Source organism: Panthera uncia (assembly GCF_023721935.1).
Source record: "Panthera uncia isolate 11264 chromosome B3 unlocalized genomic scaffold, Puncia_PCG_1.0 HiC_scaffold_1, whole genome shotgun sequence".
Lineage (NCBI taxonomy): Eukaryota > Metazoa > Chordata > Mammalia > Carnivora > Felidae > Panthera > Panthera uncia.
Window position 1 is genome coordinate 112376373 of NW_026057582.1, and position 27644 is coordinate 112404016.

The 27644-nt window shown below is 58.0% G+C and overlaps 1 protein-coding gene across 1 annotated transcript; it reads left to right on the top strand.

Moving 5' to 3' along the window:
• Positions 1-24435, top strand: LOXL1 (lysyl oxidase like 1). The gene is made up of 7 exons (XM_049613849.1): positions 1-1471; positions 15490-15598; positions 18483-18620; positions 19094-19250; positions 20058-20153; positions 21810-21925; positions 24095-24435. Exons 1-7 carry the CDS (start codon positions 325-327, stop codon positions 24099-24101), a joined length of 1770 nt encoding a protein of 589 aa, XP_049469806.1. The 5' UTR covers positions 1-324; the 3' UTR covers positions 24102-24435.
• Positions 24436-27644: the final 3209 nt, after the last annotated feature.

Here is a 27644-nt window from a genome sequence, read left to right on the forward strand (position 1 = left end):
TCATTCAGAGTGGGAAAGCGCCAGCCCAGCGGCCAGCCAGTACCGGGCTGGCCATGTAAGGCCCCCAGGCAGTCCTGCCTGTCCGGTGCCCTGCAGAGAGCCTCGTGCAGCCCTGGGCACCGCCCCTGCCCTGCCCTGACCCCTTGGCCTCGAAATGCTGTCATCGGAGGAGCCGTCCCGCTCGGGACAAGGCCAGGATGGACAAAGCTAGAGCTGGGGCAGGCAAGGAGCCGTCCTGTCCTCGAGGCCGTGGGAAGAGAAGCACGTACAGGAGTACACTCCTGAGAGCCTCTCGGTCCACCAGGCCTCTGCAGAGGGGCCACCATGGCTGTAGCCCGAGCATGCTGGCAGCTGGGGGCCCTGGTGTGGGGCGCCTGCCTCTGCGTCCTGGTGCACGGGCAGGAGGCGCGGCAGAGGCAGGGCTCGGACCCGGGGCGCTGGCGGCAGCTGATTCAGTGGGAGAACAACGGGCAGGTGTACAGCCTGCTCAACTCCGGCTCAGAGTACGTGCCGGCCGGGCCCCAGCGCACCGACAGTAGCTCCCGGGTGCTGCTAGCCGGCGCACCCCAGGCCCCGCAGCGGCGCAGCCAAGGAGGCCCCCGGCGTCGGCAAGCCCCGTCGCTGCCCCTGCCAGGGCGCGTCGGCTCGGACACCGTGCGCGGCCAGGCGCGGCACCCGTTCGGCTTCGGCCAGGTGCCCGACAACTGGCGCGAGGTGGCCGTCGGGGACAGCACTGGCATGGCCCGGGTCCGCACCTCCGTCTCCCAGCAACGACACGGGGGCTCCGCCTCCTCGGTCTCGGCCTCGGCCTTCGCCACCACCTACCGCCAGCCGCCCTCCTTCCCTCAGCAGTTCCCCTACCCGCAGGCGCCCTTCGTCAGCCAGTACGAGACCTACGACCCCGCGTCGCGGACCTACGACCAGGGCTACGTGTACTACCGCGGCGGCGGCGGCGGCGGTGGCGCGGGGGCGGCGGCCGTGGCCTCGGCGGGGGTCATCTACCCCTTCCAGCCGCGGGCGCGCTACGAGGAGTACGGCGGAGGCGAGGAGCAGCCCGAGTACCCGCCGCAGGCCTTCTACCCGGCCCCCGAGAGGCCCTACGCGCCGCCGCCGCCGCCGCCGCCGCCCGCCGACGGCCTGGATCGCCGCTACTCGCACAGCCTGTACCACGAGGGCACCGCCGGCTTCGAGCAGCCCTACCCCGACCCGGGCCCCGACGCGCCGCCCGCCGGCGGCGGCGCCTACGCCGCCGACCCCCGCCTCGGCTGGTACCCGCCCTACGCCAACGTGCCGCCCGAGGCCTACGTCCCGCCGCGGGCCGTGGAGCCGCAGCCCCCGTTCCGCGTGCTGGAGCCGCCCTACCTGCCGGTGCGCAGCTCCGACGCGCCCCCGCCCGGTGGGGAGCGCGGCGGCGCGCAGCAGGGCCGCCTCAGCGTGGGCAGCGTGTACCGGCCCAACCAGAACGGCCGCGGTGAGTACCGTTCCGCGCCCCGCCGCCCACCCTCCGGGGGCACGATCGGTCACGGTCATGGCCGGCGAAACTGTTCCATGGGCCTCCCCTGAGCTAAGAAAGGAATTCCACAGCCACCGTGCGTCTCACCTCCCAACCTTCCCCGGGTCCTCTCATCGTTAGGGGCAGCATTTGACCAGGGAGGCCTGGGCTCTGACCCTGGCTTGATGGGTAGGGGCTGGAGGCCAAGCTTTGGGAGGAGGCACCTTCCAGACCTGGTTTGGGTCATCTGGGGACAAAGGGAAGGAGCCCTTCTCCCTGGCCCTCCCTCATTTCAATCAGGGCACCCTTGGAGATGCCCCCGGGCCAGCCACACAGGGTGAAGCAGGGAGCATCAACATCAGAAACCTTCAGGGTCAGCAGGGCCCTAGGGGATGCCCCTGGAGGTGTGGCAAGGTCCCAGGCACTCGCATCTGTGAGCTTGGCCTGGTTGAGCAGGAGGTTAGGGAGGAAGCCCTTCCCCTAGGCAAGAGTCCAGACTAGATGACAGGAGTTCCTTCAGAGGGACAGGGCCAGGGCCAGACTAGAGAGGTAGTGAGGCATTGGCCTGGGTGCAAAATTTAAGGGGATGTCAAAAAACTCAGTAATCAAGAAAAGTAATATTTTAATGGCATTTTTAGATCAACAGTAATGCAAACATTTAAAAAACCTGTGATGAACAAAATATCCAGCCTTTAAGAAGAGTTAGTGGTGCCATGCCAAGCCCTATTGGAGCCTGAGGCAAACTGAAAGCTCAGAAATACTGATCCTGCCTTTATTTAAACTTTTGATATTTTGTTCATCACAGATTTTTTGGCACTAGCTTTGGTTTTTAAAAGTATTGCCTCAAATACTACTCATCTTGGTTCCTGAATGTTTTGGCGCCCAGGCCAGTGTCTCACTCGTTTCGCTCAGCTCACTCTAGTCCTGGGCGTGGGGGAGAGTCCTGGGAGGGAGCTGCTGACAGGCCTCCCTTTTGGCATCTTTTGGGGGGAGAGGGGACGTGAAGACAGGACCTAGTCTAGGGAAGGCCCAAGCCGTCTGTACGTGAGAACACAGCGAAGGGGCAGATTTCCTTCTTCAGATGGACAACTCCACACATGCTCTTAGCAGGCAGGCTACTGTGGTGAGGGCCCACTTGTGGTCTGGCCAAGGTTAGCTGACTGTTGGCCCATCTTCTGCTGTCCTAGAATTCCCCCTTTCTGCCTCTGTAGCTGCCAGTCCAAAGTCAGCTTTGGTCAAGGTTTTCCGTGCAGTCCCCTGTGTGTCCACATCGCAACCCTGGCCTGCCTCCTCGAGGCGGCAGTCGGTGCCCCGATTCTCTGCTCGGTGCTGAGGTCGCTGCGCGGGACTCACCAGGAGAGGGCTAAGCCCTGCAGGGCCCAGGGGCACAGGTACACCGCCCACCCCCCTCTGCCAGCCTTTGCTACTCTGGCTCTGTCAGCACTGGGACTGCTGTCTTGTCTCCAGCCACACTGACCTGGGTGAGAGGCTGCCTCTTGGGGGTGGAGGTAAGGTTTCTGTCTCCCTAGGGGCAGCTGGAGCCCAAGGCTAGGGGTGAGGAAGGTCCACACTGGTAGCACCCACTCCTTCACATCCCTGGCATAGCACTCAAGTTGGGTGCTGAATCCCACTTCGAGAACCTGCAGGGGCTCAGGACAGGAGCTGGGGGCAGCGGGGGACTTCTGTGATGACGAGCATCCTCCTGCCCAGCGTGGCCTCACACACAGCTGGTCGTCACCAGGACCATCCTGCAGCAAGGTGCTTCATAGTTGTGCCTCATTTGCTCCTAGAGCTCCTTGGAGGAGAGGCCATCCCATCTAGAGGGAGCTAAGCTTTCACGGTGGCTCTTCTTAGAATACACAACCTCAGAGTGGGGCTCAGCCAGAAGTGCCCCACTTTCTGGGCAGGGGAGAAAACTGAGACCTCAGATGCCATAGCACTGCTGGCAGAGTCAGGCCTGGGGCTCCCATCTGTGCTCCAAGCCGGTGTGTTTTCTAGGGCCCCCTCTTTGGCCTGACAGTTCTTAAAGTTCAGAGGCCACCCGCCAGGGCAAGGCCAAGTCTGGATTGGGGGTGCTTGGCGCTTATCAGGGCCTCTGGTCTTGCTCTTGAGCCCCGCAGTTCATTTGGGGTTAAAGACATTTCCCCCTGAAGGTAGACTACCAGGTGCCCAGTGTGCTGATATGCATGCAATCCAGGCCGTGCTCTGGGGGAGGCATAGCATAGGGGACACATCAGTGCTATGGTTGGGCAGGCATTAGAGGGATGAGCTAGGGGGGCCCACACAAGGGGCCTCCCCAGTCAGGGGCTAGGGACTCAGAGAGGACTTCCCGGAGGAGGAGGTACCCATGCATTGCTGCAAGCGATGGCCATCAGCATCCTCCAGGTGCTCCTTCCCCTAGTCATGGAGGGGATGGTGGGAGGGAGTTGGGGGGGAGGGTACAGGCTAGTTTGGGGCTCACTAAGAAGCCAAAGAGGGAACAGTACCTTCTCCCCGATCGTTGGTTCCCCCTCCCCACCCTGCTAGGCCCAGACCATGGAAAATCCCAGTTAAGAGAAGGCCAAGCCTTGTGCTTGAGATCAGACCCCCAGGCCCGGTGTGGGAGTCCAGGGCAGATTCTCCGGGACTGACCTCATTCCTTCTGGCCACACACCCAGGGGTCTGAGGCTGGGTGCTGGCAGCCTGTGTGTGTGGGCGTGGATGTGTCCTCACAACACCAAACACATGTGCGCACCGCCCACGTCCCTCCATGTTTGGGCAGTTTCCAAGCGCCTGTCCAGAGCCCGGTTTATTCCTCTGGCGCCTTCACCCTCTTCCCTCCCACCCAGGGCTGGGGCTGCCCAGGCCTCCTGCAATACCATTGTCTCTGACTCTGAAACTTGTAACTGGAGAGAAAACCAGGAAACAGAGGCCCAGAGAGGGTCACATACTTCGCCTGGCTCTCGGCAAATCCATGCAGAGACCTGGAGGGTGACTGGTGGATTCCCAGGCCCAGCTGTGGCCCCTGCCTTTCCCTCCACCATGGCCAGGCCCTCCTCTCCCAGCCCCTTTTCTCTGCTCCTGCCTCCCCATAGCCTCAGCTTTTCTGAGCTGGTGGTCTTTGGGCTAAGCTGACTCCTGGTCCCAGAAAACCACAACTCTTCTCGCAGGGCTCCCCTTTCCAGCCCCGGCCTCATTCCCCGGCCCTGGCAGCCCTGTGAAAGCAACATGGAGCCGCCTCCCTGGCCATTCTCCCGGGGCATCGCTGATGGCTGTGCCAGCCTTGCCTGGCGCCGTCCTCCGTCCCTGTCCTTGCATGGCCAATCAGAGCCCAGGAGGAAGCTGGGGCTGCTCTCAGCCTGTCCCCGGCCAGTCCCTCTACATGTGGGGCGGATAAATCCTTGCAGTGTTGACCGTATTATTCTCCCGCTGGAGAGAGTTTTATAACTCCCGAAGGCCTTCAGGATAAAACTTAAATGCCTCAGCCTATTGCTCTAGAACCAGAGGCATCTCTTTCCTTTTCTCCTCCCTGTCTCACGCCCCCACAGTCCCATGGGAACTGGGCTGCTCCTCAACCTGGATATTTCACCTCCCTGCACACCCAGGGATGTTCCTAGGGTACACCCCTCTCCATCTAGCGTCCTGCACTCAGGAAGCCAGACGGGGCCCCTTAGTCCCTGAGAGCAGCCCCAATGCCTGGCCCAGCCCCTACCCCCCCCCCACGCCCTCCAGGCCACCTCCCCATCTCCAGGTCACCTCCCTACTTCCACAGGGCTTGGAGTAAATGCAGGGAAGGACAGAAGCAGACCTCTCCCCAGAAAGTGTCCAGAGTTCAGGCCCCAAGGCAGGGAAGATAATAACAACCCAGCCATTTGCTGAAGGGTACCCGCTGAGCTGGGTGGCTTAAATGTGCGATTTCATTCATTCTCACAGCCTCCTGGAAAGGTAGAGGTTATGCTCCTCTGGCACAGATGAGAAAACTGAGGCCTAGGGAGGTCTCACAGCTGTGCCGCTGAGCCAGAATTCAAACCGAGCCCGTCATCTCTGCCTTGCACGGAGATGACCCCAGGAGGACCCACACTCCACCTACGAGCGGGGGGTGGGGGGCAGGGAGAGAGCCTGGGCCTCCTCCACCAGCTCTCTGGGCCTCAGTTCCTCCAACTGCAACCCGGGGACAGAGAATGGCACTAGCGTTTGTGGGCACTTTGCACATCACCCTTCTTCATTCCCGCAGCAGCCCCACCAGCCAGCTACTGCTCTTTGCCCCATCTCATAGATAAGGTGACAGGCTCATTTGCTGATTATCACACGACCTCTTAGTAGTGAAACCAGGATGGCGGTCCCATCCTGGGTTCTTAACGGCCATACGTAGTTTTTTAAAATGTTAGGTATTCTTGCTTATCCCGCACTCCTCATTTATCCACTCATTCATTTGGTGCTTCAACAGAGATTTGACTGTCTGCTGTGTTCCAGGCACTGTGGTGACAGGGTGAGATGGGACAGTGGATCTGCAAGGCCCTGGACGCAAAGAGTCCCTTCTCGGCGTGGTGTCCACAAAGCCTTGCAATTCTCACTGCAGGTTTCAGGGCATTTATTTCACAAGCACTTCTGTCATCGCTTACTAAGTGTCTTATACTCTTCCTGGAGCTTCAGGATTAGAGGCACTGAATCCTCAGGACAACCCTGGGTATCATTCATCCCCATTTTGTCGATGAGTAAACTGAGGCCCTCAGAGGTTAAGTGACTCGTCCAAGGTCACATCGCTGGTGACCACAGCTCAGCCTCCCTTCTTCCTTCCCTGAGCTTGCTTCGGGTGCTCCTTCAGGAAGAAATGGAGCCTTCAGGCCGAGGAAGCTGTTGTGAAGGCTCAGGCGAGCTGTGGCAACAGAGGGGCCTGGGTCCTCTTCCTGCTCCCTGTTTGGCAGTTGAAGGTCACTAGTGTCGGAACAAACAAGTTGTGTCCCAGGCAGCCTCGGCTCAGGCAGACTTCCTGTCTCCTCTGTTATCATCCAGTCGTAAGGCCACATCCTTTCTCCCCTGCTCTCAAACCCTCCATCCCTGCAAAAAGAGACAGTTCCTATTCTAAATAATAATAACAGCCGCTGATATTTCTTGAGCGCTGACTATGCCCCAGACACTATGCTAAGCATTTTTTTTCTTTTTTTTTTTTTTTTTATTTTTCATTTAATACCCCCCAGCAACCCTGTGAGGTAGAGTATTATCACCGCCATGGTGCAGACCAGGACTAGGCTAGAGAAGTTCACAGTCCCTCATCCAAGGACCCCAGCCGACTCTCTGGGAAGGGTATGGCTCCTTGTCCATTGTTTCTCCCAGGTCTACACCTCCTGGAAAGCCAAAATTTGGACTTCTGCCTCAAGTTCGCAGGCCCCACACAGCCTTCGAGCAGGGTGGGGCGTCATCAGAGCCTTACGGGCACCAGGCTGCGGCCACACTCGACCTGGGAGTTCTGGCCTCTTGTCCCCCCTCCTCCTTCTCCCCTAACCCCGGGGAGCCCCCATCTCGGTGTCCTCTCATCTCTGAAGGGGCCCCCCCGCCCCTGCCAGCAGCCCCGGCCTGAGTCCACCCCACTCGTGTCCAAGCCGGGAACACATGGGAAACTCCCCAGGGCAGTGTCAGAATGGCAGGAGAGGAAGGGAGGGAGGAGGCGGGTGGGCCGCCCAGGCAGCCCACACCTGCTTCCAATTCCTGCGCCGGGCATTCCTGCGGAGCGGCAGTCGGCTCAGAGGCCGGAAGGAAAGGCTGGGTCTTGTCGCCTCCCCTGCTCTGACCTAACAGCCTCCTCGCCGCAGGCAGCCGGACCCAGAGGGCCTTTTTGTACGGATTCGGGATCACAGGGCTAGGGTTGGGTCCGGGTCCTCTCCCCCTTGCTGACGGGCACTCCGGAACTGGGCATTTTAGTGCCACCTAGAAATGAGGTGTCGGAACGCCAGAGCAGGAAGGGACTCGGGTGGGGAAGCCTTTGCCATCAGAGCCTCAGGAGACAACCCACCCTTCCTCCTGCTTGTAGACCAACTGGAACCATGAGTTTTCCAACCCCAAAGCTGATCCTTTGTCAAAAGAAAGGACTTTTGGAGTCAGTCCCAGCCTTTGCTTGGTAATGAAGTCTGCTCGTGCAGGCAGATGCCGCCAGACCCTGCAGGTACTGAGGCATGTGCTCGCCAGGGCACACAGGTGCCAGGCCCCGAGCTGGGTACAGAGAAGTCAGGGGTGCGTCAGACCCAGCCCTGTCCCCTCTGAGATCTCGGCCCAGCAGCCAGAAACCAGGCTACGGGGTGCAGGGGCCCAAGCCCACCACTAGCTCACCCGTGTCTCCAGCCCCCACCTGCCGTGCACCAACCCCCGGACCCACAGCTGGGTGGCAGGTTTCTCACGAGGAAACTCATCCATTCAAGAAATATTTATGGGTTGTCTTACTGCATGCTGGGCACGGTCTAGAGCTGGGTCTTCATTAGTGAAATGAAAGAGACAAAACCGTTGCCTTTGTGGACATTATATTTTCATGCATAAACATAATAAATAGGTAAATAATAGAATGTGGTGAGCACTGATAAGATCTGGAGGGGGAGGGGGGATGAGCAGGTTGCTGGTTAAGGTCGGCCTCAGGAAGGTGACATTGGAGCAGAGACTTGAAGGAGGCGAATGAATGAAACACGCAGCAATCAGGAAGGGCATTCCAGTAGAAGAAACAGCCAGTACAAAGGCCCTGAGGCAGGAATTCCTGGGGTGGGGGTAGGGGGGTTCAAGTGTGTTCCCGGTTTGCTCACAGCAGAGTAGCCCAGGAGTTAGGGGCGTGATAGGAGGCAGGTCAGAGAGGTAACAGGACCCTGGAAGACACTGTGAGGACTTGGGCTTTTACTCTCTATCCATTGGAGAGCTACCGCAGGCTTTGAGCTGAGCAGTGACATTTATTTTTTTTTTTTAATTTTTTTTTCAACGTTTTTAATTTATTTTTGGGACAGAGAGAGACAGAGCATGAACGGGGGAGGGGCAGAGAGAGAGGGAGACACAGAATCGGAAACAGGCTCCAGGCTCCAAGCCATCAGCCCAGAGCCTGACGCAGGGCTCGAACTCACGGACCGCGAGATCGTGACCTGGCTGAAGTCGGACGCTTAACCGACTGCGCCACCCAGGCGCCCCTGAGCAGTGACATTTAAACAAGGTCTCTGACCACTAGGCGGGGATGGGCAGTGGGGAGGCCGGCAAGAGGCTGACAGGAGGCTGGTACAGAGATCGAGGCGGAGGTGACAGCGGCAGGCAGGGCGGGAACGACGGGGGTGGGGGGTAGTCAGATTCAGGATCTCTTTTGGAGAGGGAGCTGATGGGGTTTCCTGATGGGCCGGATGTGGGGTATAAGAGAAAGACAGGGGCCAGGCGTAACACAAAGGCGTGTAGCCTGCACAGCTAGGTCGCAGCTGCCATACGCTGAGATGCGAAGGCGGTGGCTGAGCAGGTTTCGTAAGAACGATGAAAGTTCAAGTCCCTGTGAAGGGTCTGAGGGGCAGGGAGGGACCCAGGGGACAGAAGCACCCACAAAGACTTCTGGAGGTAGGGGCAGGGGGCACCCCGCTGCCTGCAGGGGAAGGGAGGGCAGCAGGGGCGGAGGCTGTGTTCACACGGAGCAGAGTGTGAAGGGGTGAGGCGTGCAGGGAGGCAGCAGAGGGAAGGGCGGCTGACCTCCCCAAAGGTGAATGTCTGCCTCCTGCCAGCTCGGCCCCAGCCTGTTCCCATTGTCACTCATCTGAACGCACAGCCCCAGATCCCCTCCTCGGAGTTGGGCCCTGCGTCAGGGAGGAGTGAGGACTGTCTCTCCCAGTCGAGTGGGGGGCAGCAGACGTGAGCTGGCAGAGCGGCGGTCAGGACTGACAAGGTAGGCTTTGGGGCCTGAGGACTGTGTGCCCCTGCAGGGCTCTGGGTGCGTGTATAAGCCCGGAATTCCAAGACGAGACACCGTGGTGTCAGAGGCCAGGGGCAAAAGAGGTCAGGTTTGCTAGCGAGTTGCCTCCTGACCCTGTGGGCTATGAGATCTGAAAGGCCGGGTGAAGGCCAGACCACAAAAGGCCTCAGCTGCCACCCTGAGAAGTCTTGCGCTTGATTCTGTAGGCAGTGGGGACCCACTGCAGGCTCTGGGCCTGGCTTTATGACTCTCATGGCTCCTTCTCCCGGGCCGGGATCGCCCCTTCATGGTAGGATGTGGCGAACCCCACAGCCACCTCGCCGACCTGCTCGCCACACAGGGGTGGCACCACCGGCCCAACCCTGACAATTTAATGTCCTGATTATCAGATGATGATTTCACAGGGCTGGGAGCTGCCCGCCTCCACCCCGGAGGGCCTGTCAGCTCATCTCTGTGTGAGCTTGCTGCTTTCCCTACCTAAGGGCTCCTCTGGAGTCTGGCTGCTGTGCCAAAACATCCTGCTGCACACATATTTCACAACCCACTGACCGGTTCCTGCTGGACATTGTTTATCCTCCAGCCCCAGGCTCAAGAGATTAGGGCTATTTTGCATTCCACTTTCCTTCATCTGCTTCTTGTGAGCAGGAGGCCTGGGGAGGAAAGAGTTCAAAGGAGCTGAGGTTTATGGAACCCACAGAAAGGGGCAAGCCAAGAGGGAAACAGGTGAGGTGTGGGCAAGGGACAGGAATGTAACCACAGGCCCTCTGCACTGGGCAGCCTCCAGGAACCGCTGAGCAGGAGGGAACAGATTTCTCATGAAGCAGGAAGGATTTAGGTCAGACAGTGGGAGAATTTCCTGGCTGCTGAAGTATCCTCTGTAGAGGTTGTGAGAGGTCTTGGGCTCTTGCCCGAGGCTGGGGAATAGACCAAAGAGCTCCTGAAAAGTCTTTTAATCTCCAAGTGTTTTGGGAGCCATCAAACTGCTCATGGGCAGGTTAGGCTAGTGTGTCCATAGTCCAGATGGGGAAACTGAGCCTAAGGAAAGGGAAGGGACTGTACAATGGGGAATTGGATGGGACGGCAAACTTGCCTTCTGATGTCTTTCCAGAGAAGGTCCCAGCCAAGTCCTGCCAGGGAAGAGGGAGACAGGCCTCAGCTTCCCCCAGGCTGGCATGTAGGCCAGCTTGGGGTGGGGAGCATGGCCGACTGTCCAGAGCACCTTGTGAAGGGGCCCTGGATGCCCACTCAGAGGAAGCTCCAGGGACGGAGCAGGAATGCAGAAGAGCCTTATCCTCGGTTCTGTGTTTTCCCTGCCCTGGAGGGTCTGACAGGGTCCCCTCCAAGGCTGCCTGCAGCATGGCCTTGGGACCTGATTCACCTATGCCCAGCCCCTCCCCAGCGGAGCAGCAGCCTGGCTTCAGCTACCCCAAGGGCCTTTACTGCCCTCTGACTCAGTGTTCCTCTAACCCTGGCCCAGACCCTGGGGCAGCCTGAATCCCTATGTGCCCAACCCCCACAGTCAGCACATTGCTTCTGGGGAAGGGTGCCCAGGACTGGCCCAGAGCTCCAAAAGGCCTTGAGTAGGATAGAGAATGATCAGAGCTGGATAAATGGAGGCAGTGAGGCCTGGAGAGGACCCAGTCCTGCCTCGGGTCACGCAGAAAGTCTGTGACAGAATGGGGTAAGAGGCCAAGCTCCTGTCTGCCTCCTGGGAGCGGAAGGCAGGATGCTGTTGGTGACCAGGGACTCCTTGGGTAGCCTGGGCAGACCGTAGAGCCACACTTGCCATGGTTGGCCCCATCTTGGGTGTCCAACCCAGAAGACTGGCCATATTGGCCACGGAGGGTACACACTGTGGAGTCCTATTTAGCAATGACAAATAATGAGCTAGGTAGATCTTAAAAGTTTAAAAATTGACTGAAAAATCAAGAAACAGGATAAGACTGTGAAACAATATCATTTATGTACTTTAAGGATACATACCCACCCCCAACACGGTGCAGATTTTATACAGAGACACAGATGTTCAGGGACATATCTGAAGGTCAGGGGTGATGATGAAGGTTAAAAAAAAATGTTATTCTGGGGCACCTGAGTGGCTCAGTCAGTTAAGCATCCAACTTCAACTCAGGTCATGATCTCACAGCTTATGAGTTTGAGCCCCACCTGGGGCCCTGTGCTGACAGCTCTGAGCCTGGAGCCTGCTTCGGATTGTGTCTCCGTCTCTACTCCTCCCCCACTTGTGCTCTGTCTCTCTCTCTCTCTCTCAAAAATAAATAAACACTAAAAAAATGTTATTCCAAAAGGGGGAGCCTTGTGTAGACCAGTGATAATGGTTTGTTTGCTCCGAAATGAGAATTATGCTGAATTCAGTCTCTGCATTTAAAGAAATGGGGGTGTCTGGGAGAAGTTCCCACTGGAACCCACTCTATAGAATCTCCAGTGCTAGGTCCAAGGGCTGCATGATTCCATATATTCTGGATAAAAGGTTCCAGGCCCTCCTCAAAATTGTATCTCCACGACTTGAGGGTTCTCCTGCCTTCCAAGTAAGCCTTACCCTCTCTCTAGAGACTTCCTTTTAAAATGCACACTTTTGGGGATGGGGGATAAGCACATGGTCCAGTTATAACTGTCTTTCACTCCACATTGGCCACCCTGCCTGGAGGGCCTGGTTGTACCCCATAAGCCAGAAACGGGAGACCAGTCCCCTATTCCTGCATCCGCGAGCCCCCGCTCAAGCCTTCCCTCACCCCCTTGTGACAACACATGGGCTGCCCCCCAAGTCCCGGCCCTTGGGGGCTGAGATCTCAAGCCTGCAGGTCCCACTGCTGATGGAATGCCTCCTGGGAGAGCAGGCGGAGAAGGAAGCATTGTTCCTTCCTAGAGAAGCATGCCAGCTGAGGGAAGGGCCTGGGGTTCCCAGGGGATCCCCTCCTCTGAAAGGCATAGGGGAACCCAGCCTGAACTCCCAAGGCTACGTTCTTTTCCAGCAGCTTCCCCCAGCGTGACAGAGGTGGAGTATGGCCAGGGGAAGCCAGTTAAGGGAGTCACAGGACCCCTGTGATGATCAGAGATACAGAACAAAGAAGATAAAATAATAGGAGTGATTCCGTTTAAGTTCTAGAAAAGGCATAACTGTCTAAGGTGATTGAAAAGCAGATCAATGGCTACTTGGGGTGGTTGGGGGAGGAAAGAACTTACTGGGAAAGGCAGGACAGAACTTTCAGGGATGATGGAAACAATAATTAGCTTGATGGTCGTGGTAGTCACGCTGTGTATACCATTTGTCAAAACTTATCAAAACTGTGTATCTTAAATCTGCATTTGACTATGTATAGATTATACTTCAAAAAAGTTCATTTGTATAAAAAGAGTGATAAGTAGAGTCCTAGGAGGGGGTGGGGAGCTCCTCCCAGGGCTGCTGCAACTCACTGTGCAACCGTGGGCAAATTCATTGCCCTCTCTGAGCCTTGGTTCCCTCCAGCACCTCCATGTGCCCTGGTGCCTTGCAAGGAACAGGGTAAAATATGAAGTATTAAGCCACTAATCACTAAAGAAACTTGCCTGACAGAGGCCAATGGGACGGGGCAGTTAGTCAGCCCCAAAGCATGGTGGGTTGCCTGCTTAGGGGGTGAGTGGTACCCAGTGCAGGATCTGGAGGGAAGTAGACACAGGTAAATACGATGAAATCTAATTATAGATCAATACAGATCCAGCGGGGAGACAGGAGAAGTATGTGAGCCTGGAATGTCACTGGCAGTCAAGGGAGACTTCTTGGAGCAGAAGGCACCCGTGTGAATCTGCGATTCCTCAACAGTAAGAGGAAGATGGTCACCTGTGGCCAGGGCCAGGGCTCAGATTGTGACCAGCAGTTCTGAGCTGTCTGTCCTTAGTCTTCCTCCCGAATCCCCACATGTAGATGCTACAGGTGCCCCTCCCCCCATGGCTTTGGAATTTACAAAAAAAAAAAAAACAACAACAAAAAACACCTCCACCCACTCAGTTATAACCAACAAGGATTAATGATGTCAAAGCAATTCCCTAAAAATGGTTTTAAGTACAGAGTTTTTAGTCCATAATCTTGAGGTTCCGAGTTGTTGATAGGTGTCAGACCTCAGCGTGTGGCCAAAATTAGGGCTCAGTATAGGAGCAGGGTCGGGGCTCAGTCACAGGCCAGGAGTGGCACCAGCCCTCGCTGGCCCTGAGTACTTCTGGCCTCTTCCATAGCTGGCTTTTCTAACTTCCCTGGACTGCACAGCCACTCCATGGAGTGGCCTAGAGAGGAAGGGTCGGGCCAGAAAAGCTTTGAGGAGCCATCTGTGCATTGTTTATTGAAACCGGGCCTGGGGTGGGGGAGGCAGGCCGTCTGGTGCCAAATACTGGATCTCGTGAGGCTTCAGGCCCAGCTAACCCACCCCCACATGTTGCTATGGGAAAGGCACTTTGATGATGGGGAGAGGGACCATTCCCGTCTTCCTCACCTCCCCCGCCCCCCCCACCCCACCAGAGGCTTCCGGGGACCAGAGTGCGAGAACCACCTTGGCACCGAGGTGGACCCTCGCTTTGAGGGCCCTAGGATCCCCTGGGAAATGACTGCAGGCATTCCTGGAGCTTGAGTAATGGGACCGAGGCTGGCCAAGACGGCCCCCCTTAGCCAGGAGCCACCTCATCCTCACCCACCCTTGTGCTCCAAGCTTCCTTTCCATTCCGAGTAGGTGAGATCACGCTGGCTGCCTGGACCAGGCTCCCGCATGAGGCCCAGACCCAGGGTGAGCGGGGCTGGGGTCTGGAGCCCAAGGGATGTGTGTGTGTGAGGGTCTGTCTCACCTTCGGGACCTGGAACCTGACAAGGGTTTTGGCAGCAAGAAGAGGGGCCAGAATCCGGTCTGTGTGACTCAAGTCCCCGTACCTTACTTGTCCCCCAAGAGCAGAGAGCTTGAAAGAAACTAAGCAACCTGTAGGCTCATGTCATTGCTTATCTGCCAGAATCCCCGAAGCCTGAGGGTGAGGGGACAAAGAGCCCCCGGCTCGCAAACCTGAAGTCAGTGGCCAAGCTGGGATGGAGCTGAAGGCTCTGGAGTGCCCCCTGCCCACCTCCTACCCCGCCCTGCCCCCACCACTCCTGCACGCCCGGCACCAGATCAGATCTTTCCTTCTTTATTCCAGTGCGGAGACGGTCTAGACACCTGAGTTTGGTTTCTGCTAATTCCTAATTACGCTCCCTGGGACCAAGTTGTGCACAGAGGTGGGGGAGGTGCAGGGTGGACAGATCCCTGGCTGTAGCATGTCCCAGGGTACAAGTGATCACAGGAGCTGAGCAGACACTCGACTTCCCTGGGTCCTGTAGGGGAGGAAGCTGGGCCCCTCAGGTTGCAGGCCAGAAGCTGCAGACAGGGGAGGGTGCGGTCAGGTCTGGGGGCCGATGGCAGGAAGAAAGGAATCCTGAAGAAGGTCGGGCTGGGCGCCCAGTCCGAGAATCCTGCCCTGTCAGCAGCCTGCTCTGGGGATATGTTTTCCCACTAGCCCTTCCCTTCCTGTCCACCCCACTTGTGCCAACCAGCACTTACCTGGCCCTGCCCATGAGCTCTCTGGGACCCACGTGGGGCCAGAACCCAGGGCTCTCCTGGTGGTTCAAGAAGAAAGCTGTCTGCAGACGGGGGCTGGGGTCCGGAGGCCTGGGGAACAAGGACAGGGAGGCAGTGTCCGGAAATTGCTTGCTTCAACTTAGTCCTGCCTCCAGGCCCTTGTTCGTGCTGGTCTCCCTGCCAAGAATACCCTTTCCTCTTCTCTGGCTCACCAAACCTTATCCTGCCTCCCAGACCTCGCTCACATCCCAGCTCTTCCAGGGGGCACTCAGAGGCTCCCACAGCATGGAGGTCCCCCACCTCTCTGGCCCACACCTGAGCCCAGGGGAAACAGTTCCAGTCACACCCCTGGCTCAGGTTGGGAGGCTTCCTGGAGGAGGCGACAGCCTGTGTAGAGGAAGGAGAACAGCAAAGGGTGCTTGGGGCTGGGGAGGTCTCTGGGCTTTAGCCGTGGCCAGCCTGACACCCCTCGATGCCAACTCTTTCCCCCACCTCCATCTACCCCACTCCATCCCCAGGTCTCCCTGACTTGGTCCCGGACCCCAACTACGTGCAAGCATCCACTTATGTCCAGAGAGCCCACCTGTACTCTCTGCGCTGTGCTGCGGAGGAGAAGTGTCTGGCCAGGTAAGGAGGTGACGACGAAGCATGGAATGTCCGGACAGGCTCTGGGGCTCACCCTGAGCCTGTGCTCATGCCAGCCAGGCTGCCTACAGTCTGAATGACCCTGGCCAAGCCTCTGAGCCTCTCAGGACCCTGACCTCTTCATCTGTGAGCCTTGCCTGCCCGCAGGGAGTCAGGAAGAGAAGGGAACAAGTGAGCATTTCTGTATAGGTCACTATACAAGGAACTTTACTGGGGCATTTAATCTTCACTCCAGCCCTGAAAGTATGAAGTCGCCCCACGCGACTGGGGAGCAAAGAGAGGAACTAAAACTTTTCCAGTCTGAGCTGCCTCACGAGAAGGTGCTCCCGCAAGGACCCAGGGAAGTCCAATGGGGGAACGAGCCTTCAGGATAGAGGGCAGGAGTACAGAGCCCTCTCCAAGGAGGACAGATGTGGCTCTCCAGCAGGGGCAGTGGGCGCGGGTGACAAAGGGGCCCCAGTTATGCGTGGCAGTAGAGAGACCGGGAAAGGAGACCAGGTTGCAAGAACCGGAAGGTGAGCACAGCCAACTCTCCGTTATTCCTGGGCGACTCTGCCTCCTGCAGCCCTTGCTTCTGAATTTATTAACGGCGAATATTCTGTTCAAATACATATGCTTTGGGGACATCTCCCTGTGCTAAAAGAATCTGTTAGAGATTACATTGTCCTGCCTCGTTTGTTGACATCTCTCTATGTTGAGAACATCTATTTTTCTTAATTACTTGCTGCCTTCCCCCCCTCCCCTTGGAGTCTTTATTTACTTTCACTTTTCAGTATCTGGGAAGCCCTTTGGAATTTCCACATTTTCCCACTTACGGACTTGCTAGTGCACTGCCACTCAGTAGCTGACCACAAGGCCTTCTCTGTCTGTCACGGGATAAGATGCTTACACCAGATTGTAACTTCACCCACCGCTTCCTAGGTCCAGAATGTCTGGCCCTTGATCGTGGGTGACCAAAAGCACGGAAAACGAGACTGCGGATAAGGAGGTCCACTGTACCATTCAGCTGGCCTGCCCAGTCAGGTCTGGTCTCCCCTCAGTTGTCCCTGGGAAGGGAGCATAATGATCGTGTTCCTGCTGTCACCAGTCCCTCCAGCAGTGAGCACCTGACAGCCTGCAAGGCAGTCCACTGAAGCTGAGTTTTGAGGAGTTTGAGTCAAAGCTAAATTATCATCCCATCTTCATGAAGCACCCTGTGGGCCCAGACCCGAGCTCCCAGATGGGCTGGGGAAGAGGCAGCCCGGCCCCCTGTCCTGGGCCACTGGAGAGCGGCCCCTCAGCCGTCCCGATGACAGGACCCAGTCACAGAGAGTGGGAGGAGAGCTGGCATGAGTGGCTCACGGTCAGAGGAGGAGAAAATGGTCAGAGGAGGAAAGGCCAGCAAGGGCCGAGGCGGCAGAGGAAGCTGGGCGCGGGGCACAAAGCTAGAAGAGCCAGCAGAACTGAGGCCTGGGATGGTGGGGCTCCCCGGGATCACGGGCGGCGTGGGCTGCAGGCAGGGCCCAGACCAGGGAGGGGACATGCTCCAAGTCTCACCGCGAGTCTGTGGCCAAGCCGGGCCTAGAACCTAGACCCTGATGGGTTCCCACGGTGTGCTGGGCTGAACAGAAGGGCAGGATTTAACTGAACAGAGGGAAGGAGGATGTTTTGTTCCAACCCAGACACAGACAGATTCCAAGCCTCCCCCAGACAAGGCCAAGGGCCTTACGTCCTGGCAGACAGGAGCCTGCACCGCCTGTTGTGCAGACATCCTCTCAGAGAGAGCTGATCCCCACAATTGGCCACCTCCTGCCTCTGGCTTTAGGGCCCAGACCTTAATGAGTGCCAGGGGAGTGCCCCTGAGGCCGGCCTGGACGATTATCAGCAGTACTCTGACGAAGGGGGGGAGCTCCAGTCAGCCCTTCTGCACGTGTGTGTCTCTGTCTGCCTCCCTCCCCTCGCTGCTGTCCCTCACGCCTCTCCTCCCCCTCCCTTTCTCTTTTCACAAAGCCCATGTCAGCTGGGAATTGGGGGTCAGCAAGCAAATTGTGAGCAGGCAGTCTGCCTCAGACCTATGCTCCCCAAACAGAAAAGGGCAGATCGTTGTTCCAGAAGCCACACCGTCAGGGAAAGGACCTAGTCACACCCACCTAGCTCAGAGGAGCATGTGGCATCAGGCTGTGCCATAGGCAGTGCTGTTAGAGCTGTGATCACAGGCCATCAAGGGTCTTCTTCGTGGGGCAATCAAGGCAGACTTCCTGGAGGAGGGAGCCTGTGTCGCGCTTAGGAGGCTGGGTGAGTTCTGGGTCCGACGAACAGCACGGGCAAAAGTATAGATTAGCATGAGTGAAGTGTGTTTTTGAGAAACAGTGTCTGAAGCTGGAACCCAGGATGTGTGGGGGAGCAGCAGGGCAGACAGGAACGGGAAAGTGAAGAGACTCTGACATGGAAGAGCCCGAGCCTGTGTCTTAGTTCTGCACCTGAGACATGCCGTACTTTGGTCAACAACCGGGGCCCCATCCAGAGGAGGGACCACTTATCAGAATCTCCTGGATGGGCCCATTCTTAAAAAGCCCTCCAGAGATATCGATAGGTCCCCCCACCCCCAGAGGCTGTCCCCCACCGAGAGTCACCTGCAGATGAGATTGTCATCGCCAGACCAGACGCTGCTTTAGAAAGACTCCGCTGGCAGCTGCCGGCCACAGGGTGGAAGCCGCAAAGGAGGGTACAGCCAAGCCCGTGTGGTCAGGAGAGACGGGGAGAGACCTGAGCCCCAGCCTCAGTACAGGGAGTCAGTTGTGAGGACGGTCAGGGACAGGTCAGCTGGCTCTGGGCGTTGGTGACACGGCACCCAGCCCCACCTCGGTCCCCCACCCTGTCCCTGCAGCACAGCCTACACTCCCGAGGCCACTGACTACGACGTGCGGGTGCTACTCCGCTTCCCCCAGCGAGTGAAGAACCAGGGCGCCGCGGACTTCCTCCCGCACCGGCCGCGGCACGCCTGGGAGTGGCACAGCTGTCACCAGTGAGTGGGGCCCTCTTCTCCCCCATAGGTGCCCGGGGAGGGGCAGGTGCTGGTGGGAGGGCCCGGGTGGGGCCCCTCCTCTCCCCCCACCGCGTATGTGCTCAGGGAGGGGCAGGCGCTCCCGGGAGACATTTGCTGCCATGGATCCACCACTGGGGCAAGAGTTCCTTAGCAAAAGCTAGACTGCAGGAGGGGGACCTAGGAGGATCCGTCTTAGGGGACAGAAATGTCTAGAGTACGGGGAATTGCCCGAGGGAGGCTGGTACAGGTAGGAGCCCAAGAAGGACGCGAGGAATCCTGAGGGGGTGCCCTCCCAGGGGACCTGGCCAGGTGGGGAGCCCCAGAGACCCTGCCCTGAGGGACACGGGGAACCAAGGAGCCCCAGGAGCCCGGACTGGTCAGGAGGCGGTGTCACAGGAAGCCCAGGGGTGACTAGGCCCCCTTCTTTCCCTCCTCTTGTCCCCTGCCCCCAGACATTACCACAGCATGGATGAGTTCAGCCACTACGACCTGCTGGATGCAGCCACAGGCAAGAAGGTAGCCGAGGGCCACAAGGCCAGCTTCTGCCTGGAGGACAGCACCTGTGACTTCGGCAACCTCAAGCGCTACGCATGCACCTCTCACACGCAGGTCCGGCCAGGCGAGGGCACCGCGGTGGGGACACGGGAGCATGGGGGTGAAGCCTGCCCAGGGGAGTGGGGCCAGGGGGGACCAGGGAGCAGAGAGCGATGTCCAGCTGGGCCAGGCTGAAGACGGGTCAGCGCCAAGGCTCCACTCAGCTCCGTCAGAGCAAGGGTCTTCTCACGGGTCATCAGGCCACCACAGGGCCCTGTGGGGGCCGCCCACCCCCCTCCCCTGCCTGGGCCCCTCCCTGCATTGCCTCCCAGGTGTGCTGCCCAAGGAGAGAAAGGAACATTGCAGTGAAATGTAGATGGCGTGGTGTTCCATTGCCTGGTCGTCCACCCAAATCCACCTTTCTATCAGTCTGTCCAAACATCCACCGAGTGTCTATCTGTCCTGCCCCTCTGTCTCTTCATCCAGTCCTCCATCCATCTCTCCAGCCATCCCCCTCCTTCAGTCCCTTCCGCCTGGCTATTATACCTCCCTGTTGTCTCTCTGGTCTATCCACCCACTGGCTTCAGAAGGGACACACCCTGGGGCACCTGGGTGTTTAGGTCGGTCGAGCGTCTGACTCTTGATTTCAGCTCATGTCATGATCTCACGGTTCTTGGGTTTGAGCCCCGCACCCGGCTCTGGGACTCTCTCTTTCCCTCTCTCCCTCTCTCTCAAAAATAAAGAAATAAACTTTAAAAAAATTTAAAAAAAAAAGGGACACACCCACTCTAAACAGCTACCCCGGGCCAGAGGAAGGTGGGGCCAGACTGCTGGAAAGGCACAGGGTGGCACCCCAGCCTTGATCCTGTCCCCTCTTCCCAGGGCCTGAGCCCCGGCTGCTATGACACTTACAACGCGGACATCGACTGCCAGTGGATTGACATAACTGATGTGCAGCCCGGGAACTATGTCCTCAAGGTGGGCCTCCTGGTCTGGGCCACTCCCCCTACTATTGCTTGTGCTCAGTGCCCCTGCCTCTGGGATATGCTTTAGCCACTGGGGCACCCCCTCCTCCCCCAGCTGCTGAGGTGGCATCCTGGACATCAACCTGGAGTGGGGGTCTCCTCTTCCCCCTGGAGGCTCTTAGCCTCAGGCCGACAGAGCCTCTCTTTCCATAGAGACACCAAGGCACCTTCGGCCCAGGTGCGGTGATGCTACAGGAGGCAGTGACACTGTCTTCCCTAAGCGACAGAGGATTTGAAGTGCGGTGCACCCCCCTGTCTGCAGACAGGGCAGGCTTTGTGCCATCTGGAAGGGGACCCTGCCATTCTCTGAAGAGACCCTCCACTCCTCACAGTGACCCCTGCAAAGCCCAGGGCTCCTGTGACCAAGAGTCCCTTCTGGCCTGAACCCCTCCTGCAATGAATGCTACTCCAGAGCCACTTCCCTGGGGGTGGGGTGAGAGTGGGTAGAAAAGCATGTTATGGACACACAGCCCCATGTGGTACATCCATGCAGGCTGTGCTGGGGCCGGGGCATCACAGTCTCACCTGGGGAAGTCAAAGGTCAGCCTCCTCTGTGAAGGTGCAAAGCAAAGGTGGGGAACCATTCCACCAGGGCCCCTGGACCCGCAGCTCCACACCCCAGAGCAGCAAAGACAGAGCTGTGAGCAGTGAGGATGGGCTTGGGAGGTGCTCTAACCTGCATGAACACAGCCTGTCGGGAAAGCTGCATTCAGAACACAGCAACCCGGAAGCCACTGGTTACAGTCCGGTCCCAAGCACCTCCCAGCAGGCTCAGAGACCCCTCTGCTCAACTCACCCAGGGGCCAGGGTGCTTCTCCTTCCCTTGGTTCATCCACTCACCAGACGTGTACAAAGGCCCCTCTGAGTTCCAGGCACTAGGGACTGGAACCGCATAAGTAATGCACAATTCCTGCCCTTGGGAAGTGTAAAGGATTTAAAAGTAACATGTTCTTCCATGTTCTGCAAATATAAGCCTGGGTGTAGCCTACCCCAGTGAAGCGCCCCCTCCCCAGTTAATCTGACGTTTAGAAGGCTTCCTGTGTCCCAGTGGTTCTTCAGACAAAAGGCACGGGTGGGCCATCATCTCACTGAGCGTCAGGTTCTCCAGCTCCGGGGCGGGAGATGCCACCTGGCAGAGGCAACCCTTCCATCGGTCATGTAGACAGGCATGGGTGGTAACAGGGTGCCAGCCTCAGACTCAGGAGACCAGCCTTGGTATCCCTGCCCAGCCCCTGCCCCCCATTCACTGCTGTGTTCCCTGGGGCAGTGACTCAACCTCTCTGACCCTGAGTGCCCAATGGAGGGCCCACCTGGCCCAGGCTCTGGCTCCGGGGAAGCTTCCCACATTCCTACAAGGGTGATCTGGCGATGTTTTCTTTGACCACGAGCTGTCTCTTCTTTCCTCTCTCTCTTTCCATGTCTCTCCACCAGTGTGGCTCTGTCTCCGTACCTCTTGGTCTTGAGGGGTCTTCCTCCATCGTCCTATATCCTTCTGTCATCTGTCTCCTCCACGTCTGTCTGTCTGCGTCTCCGGGGCCTTCCCTAATGACCAGGTGAAATGCAGCCCTCTGACCAGGTCCCTTTGCCCTCTGCTCCCCTTCTTCTTCAGGTTCACGTGAACCCGAAGTATATTGTTTTGGAGTCTGACTTCACCAACAATGTGGTGAGATGCAACATTCACTATACAGGTCGCTATGTTTCTACGACAAACTGCAAGATTGTCCAGTAAGTGCACACCCACCACCCTCCCCTCCCCAGCCCCTTTTCTACCCTTGAGGTGGGGGGGGGGGGGGAAGGGGGGGAGGGAGAGCGGCAGGCAGGGCTGCATGAAATACACAAGATACCTGTGCTTTGGGTCACCTTCCTAGCCAAACCCAGCTGCGCCTGGGCCCAGCCCACAGGCTAAGCAGGAGGAGCCTCGTCCATGCCAGCCCCAGGCTGAGTGCTCGAGGTGGAAGCCGGGCCCTGGCGTGCTGATCTGGGGCCAGATTGTGTGGCTCCAGGTGGGAACCAGCAGGAGGCAGCATAATTGGGTGGAAGTCTGCAGTCCTGCCTCTGAGGCTTCCTCGCTCTGTGACCATTGGGCAGTTCGCCTCACCTCTCCGAACTACTTTTCGCAACTACAAAATAGGCCCTTCCCCTGTAGGCTTGTGAGACCGAAAGATTGAAAGGCCCGATGTCTGCGGGTTGGAGAATCCTTCATAACGGTGCTCAGTGAATCGTTAGTGGCCTTATCAAGTGGATTGAGTTAAACAGCCCCGCGTTAGAACTGATACTGGCTGGAATGAGCTTTCATCCACGCCTGGGCCCAGTGGTAGGGGAAGCTGATGCACTCTGGCCCAAGCCTTTGGCGGGGGTCCTCAGTTGCCACTTTGCAGAGGGACCCTCTGCTTACAAACTCACAAAGAAACCCCACCCCACCCATGTGAATTTAAAATGATCAGACCACAGCAACTCTTTTCCATTTAAAAACAAACAAACAAAAAGCCCAGGAGTTGCTTTAGGCCATCAGCTGGGTGACAAATGGCAGAGATTCCAAGGCCCAGAGAGTCAGCATATGCTTATCAATGATTGACAGGTAGGAAGTTTAGCCTGTGACCGGGCTCAAGGCTCAGTGTGTGACCAGGGGCAGGGCTCAGTGTGTGACCAGGGGCAGGGCTCAGTGTGTGACCAGGATTAGGGCTCAGTGTGTGACCAGGATTAGGGCTCAGTGTGTGACCAGGGTCAGGGCTCAGTGTGTGACCAGGATTAAGGCTCAGTGTGTGATCAGAGTCAGGGCCCATTTAGATACAGCCCTTTTACCCTTGGCTGCTACCATTAAACTAACTGTTCACACACACCACCCCCACCCCCACCCCCACTACACCACGTATGCTAAAAATGAGAACAGCAGCCTCTAGTTGAATACAGAGATCAGATTCCTCATAAATTGAATTTGATCAAAATTGTCAAGGTCACAGAGTCTGTCTAAAACAACAGACTCCTGCCCCATCCCTGGCAACTTGGCTCTCTCATAGGCCTGGGTTTCTGACCTCCTTCCTCCTCAGGGCCTCTCTTATTCAGCCATTCCCAGTTCAGGGGCCATCTCAGTGGTAGAGGGCCTCTGGGAAGCAATTCTGGGGAAGGAGAAAGAGGAAAGAAGGAAGGAAGGAAGGAAGGAAGGAGGGAAGGAAGGAAGGAAGGAAGGAAGGAAGGGGCACATAAGAAAAAAGGGGGTCGAGGGATACGCAGGGAAGCAGGGAGCCTGCATCCCTCTCTTGTCCTGCCTGCTGCTGGGAAAGGTGGATTGAAAAGCATCCCATTTTCCGGTGATGCCATGAGCTAGGCCCCTCAGCAGGGCAGACAGAGAAGCAGCCCCATGCACCCCTCCAGCTCCCCTGGGGCCTGCGGGCCAGGGAAGGCTGAGGCCCTTCTTTCCAAGCCCTTTACATAAGTGCTTGGAAAGGCTCAGGTCTTATTAGAGCGTCTCTGCTACCCTGACCGCAGGCGGGCGGCCGGGCCAGCGCACAGGAAGCCGGACGCAGTGTTCCCAGAAAGGCCATGGGACTGACGCCTGTGGGTTTCGCTCATGTTTCTGAAAAGGAAGAAGGAGGCTTTTTTGAAAAGTACTGAGTTAGAAAAAAAAAAAAAAAAGTGTTTCCAGACAGTAGCAGCTCTACTAATGGCCTAGAAAACACTGTGGAACTCGGGGCATGGGAGGGGGTGGTGCAGAGACCGCAGCCTGCGTGGGTCGGTGAGTCCATGAAACCCCTCTTCTTGAAGCTGGGGCCTCCCGTCCCAGGGATCTGGGCTGTGGAAGGGGAGCCCTCAGCTTGGGAGGCAGAGGTGGGCTTGCTGACAGTCGAGTGAGGGGTCCTGCCCTGCAGCCTACCACTGTTCTCTTTCTTTCCTTAGATCCTGATCTCGGAGAGGATGGACACACGGCCAATGTCCCCACTTCCCAAAGCCGGCCCGGCTCCCCAGGAAGCCTCCTGCCAGGACAGACCTGGCCCCGAGGGGCCCAGCCCCCACCCACAGGCAGGGGCAGCTGGAAGCCACAGGCATCCCTCCCTGCCGGCCTCAGGGAGCAAACGCAGACCGAAACCACAGGGATTCCGGATGCCAGGCCCAATTTTGTACTTAACTCTTCTCTACAACGTTATTTTGTCGATGGTTGGTTTTTATTTTTTGTATTTTGGCCTTACCACAGAGCAAGATTGCCCAGGCCCCGGGCTGAATAAAACAAGGTTTTTCTACTCTGTGGTTCTGTATGTGGCCTGCCGGCTGGACTGGCCAAAGCAAAGTTGGGCTCAGGGGACATCCTCGGGCTTCTTCCTTCCCCTAGCAGAATGTGGAAATGGCAGCCACCACCTTCCAGGACCACAGCTTGACCAAGAGGGCATCCAGCCCAGTGTGGAAACCCCGTGGGTTTATCCCAAGGCCAAGCCCACAGTGTGGGAAGGGGCCCACATCCCTGAGAGAGGGGTCCTGGCAGGATGGGGTGGGCAGCTCTAGCCCACTAACCCCTCCTCGGGGTCTCCTTCCTCTGCCTCCCCTCCTCCTGCAGCCTCGCCATCCCCCCCACCCCTCACTTTCTCCCACAGTCACTCACTCTTCCAGCCACCTACTGTCTTACTCACATATTGAGTTCCAACTGAATGCCGGGCCTGTGCCGGGGCTGAGCATCAGTCTTGCTCTCGGGCAGTTCACAGGGCAGGGAGGAGAGTGTTCACCACACCTAGTGAGACAGCCCTGGGGAAATGGTAGAAACTTCTGAAGGCAGGTGGTATCTCCCAGGAAGGGAAGGGACAAGAATCTACTTGGCCGAGGGGAGTCCGGGCAGGAAGAAGCAGAAGGAAGGCACCTCCCCTCTGTCCCTCCCATGAGCCCTTAGGCTATCTCAGCTGGCCCCTGCCACCTGCTACTGCTGCCGGCCTCCTTCTTTCCTAGGGGATTAACACTAGTGAGAAAGGGTAGGGCACTTGGTCCAAGAACCAGGGCTCTAGGGTCCAGGGCCAATTCTTCTGCTCACTGGCTGGGTGACATTGTGAAGGACATTGTGGAGAGGGAGGGCTTCTCGGAGCCACACAGTTCTAGAAGGGTCCTGGCCCCAGCCCACTGGAGCCCTTGGACCACTCCCCAGCCCAGTCAGCAGGACGGGGTGAAGCATGGCTGCACCCTCCCACCTTCCCCGACTGAGCCGTGAGAGGCTTCAACTCTCCCCTAGCACAGGGTGGGTGCTGAGACCCTGCCACTCTCTGTGAGGGGCTGGAGAAGCCTGTCATCCAGGGGTCCCCCCATTCTGCTGTATTTCTTGCCCACGTATGCCTCAGGGATGCTGTCTGATTCCAGCCCCACCCCTCTCCTTTCTAGGTGTCCCCAGGAGTGAGCAAGGGAGGTCCCAGACAAGGTCCCCAATTCCAGACAGAAGGACCCTATAAGGTAGAGTCAAAAGTCCCCAATTTCCAGGTCAGACGGCTGAAGTCCAGAATGCGAGCCTGTCTGAGGCCACGGGTGAGTTCAAACCAGACCCAGTGCCGGAACCCATGCTCTAACCCAGGCCGGGGCCGCATGCCAGGTGTGTTCGGGGGGGGGGGGGGGGATACCTGGGCTTTCAGCTCAAGAAAGGCCCCTGGGATGCAGAGTGCTCAGGGGCCGGGGGGTTGCTTCTCTCCAGGGACCCGAGGGTTGAGGAGCATCACAGCAAGAGGAGCAGGATTGCCTTCCCCACCTGAGCCCGAAAAGGGTGATTGCCTGGAATCCTTCACATTCCAAGAAAACGCTATGGGGTTTGACCGGTCAGTGAGGTCCTCAGTGCCACACAGGGTCCCTCTTGATCCCTGGCAATGCTTGCGTGCCCCACCTGAGCTCGCACTCAACCCCCTCCCAGGGGGGGGAAAGAAGGGAGGCCTGGTGGGTGAGCCATGACTCTCAGCACTTCCCTCCGGGGGTTCACAAAGCCAGAGGGTCTCCACCAGCACATCTAGGCACTCACATGCAGGAAGCCACTTAGGTTGCAAAGGGCGTCCCGGACACCTGCCCAGTAGCCACCCCCGCCCCCCGCCCCGGGCTTGCTCAGCGCCCATGCAGAGAAGCTTACAACTCTCAGATGATGCTGTTAGAAACATCTCGAGGCACAATGGGCTTCCCTTCAGACTCCTCTTAGGTCGAGGCCACAGAATGTTAGGTACTAACAACCTGGGATGGGCATGGCCGGAAAGCAGGAAGGACAGAGAGCAGACGCCATGCAAGTGGCAGGGGACCTGCCTGTGGCCCTAAGTCTCCCTTCCGGTAGGCCCCCATCTCCCCATCTGTGCCCTAAGGGGCTGGGCTCCTAGGGCTCCAGTGCTGATCCTCATCTGCCAGCGAACTGGGCAGGAGAAGAGAAGAGAGGGGAGGGTGGGGAAGGGGAGGGAGAGGAGGAGAGGAGAGGTGACCCATGCAAAGCCCAGGCTGTGTGGGGACAGACCTGGGGACTGCTGCTGGGCTCAGAGCAGGGCAGCCAAGGGAGAGACTGCAGCCTGGGGAGGGCCTGGGGCATCACTGGCCATGGGGGATGCCACAGACGGAGGCCTGAAGTGGGGGCATCAGATGCCAAACCAGGTTGCATCTGGAACCTTCAGAAAGGCTGGCAGTCAGTAGGCCCTGGGCAGGGGGAGGTGTGGCTGGGTGGACCCTGGCCAGGGACGGGGCCTCCGATGAAATCCTGCTAATGGGGCAGCTTGGACCCAGATCCCTCTGCTCACTAGTCACAGCCTCCATCCTCTCTCCATTCCCTCCCCAAAGGAACATAGTTCCACACCTGTTCCTTACCCAGGACAGCAGCACCTTCTTCGTTAGGGCAGGGCCCGGGAGAAAACATTACGGGTCCTGGCTCCCCTGGCTCCACAAAATTCCCACCTTTTTTGAGAAGCTACTTAGGCCTGTCTCATGGAAGCATCTGGTAACCACAGTGTGAACGGCAGAGCTGGTTCTTTTAGGCGAGGAGCTTTTCCTCTGTAGAACTGACTCAAGAGAGAGCACTTTCATAGACTGCTCAGCAAGGGGCGGGGGAGGGGCGCTGTGAGGCTATTTACAGATTTCACGAAAACAAAGCCTCTGAAGTTTGACCCTGAAGAGATGGGGCCCGGGGCCCAGCCCCTATCCCTCTGCATCGGAGGTCTCTCAGTCCCGTCCGCAGCACCCACGGTGGCCCCAGGCCACATCTTACGCCTGATGCCACCCCTCAGGCCAGCCTCCTGAGAGAGGTTCCTGTGGGGCCCTGCGGATTCCAGACTGAGTGAGGTTGATAGCACCTACCCCTCCAGCCTGGGGTGGGGGGCCCTACTTGCCAGCTCCCACCAGGTATCTCTTCCCCTTCGTGCCCACAACAAGAGGCCAAAGCCCTCTGGCTGCCCAACCACAGCCTCTGAGCCCTGTCCACTGATAGGGCCAGGCCCTCCCCAGCTGCTCCTCCCTATGGCTG

Bases quoted from the DNA above. Each gene is read 5' to 3' on its own strand.
- LOXL1 (XM_049613849.1), top strand. From the start codon at position 325: ATGGCTGTAGCCCGAGCATGCTGGCAGCTGGGGGCCCTGGTGTGGGGC. The intron at 1,472-15,489 runs GTGAGTACCGTT...CTCCATCCCCAG, and splicing joins GCCCAACCAGAACGGCCGCG to GTCTCCCTGACTTGGTCCCG. The intron at 20,154-21,809 runs GTGGGCCTCCTG...CTTCTTCTTCAG, and splicing joins CCGGGAACTATGTCCTCAAG to GTTCACGTGAACCCGAAGTA.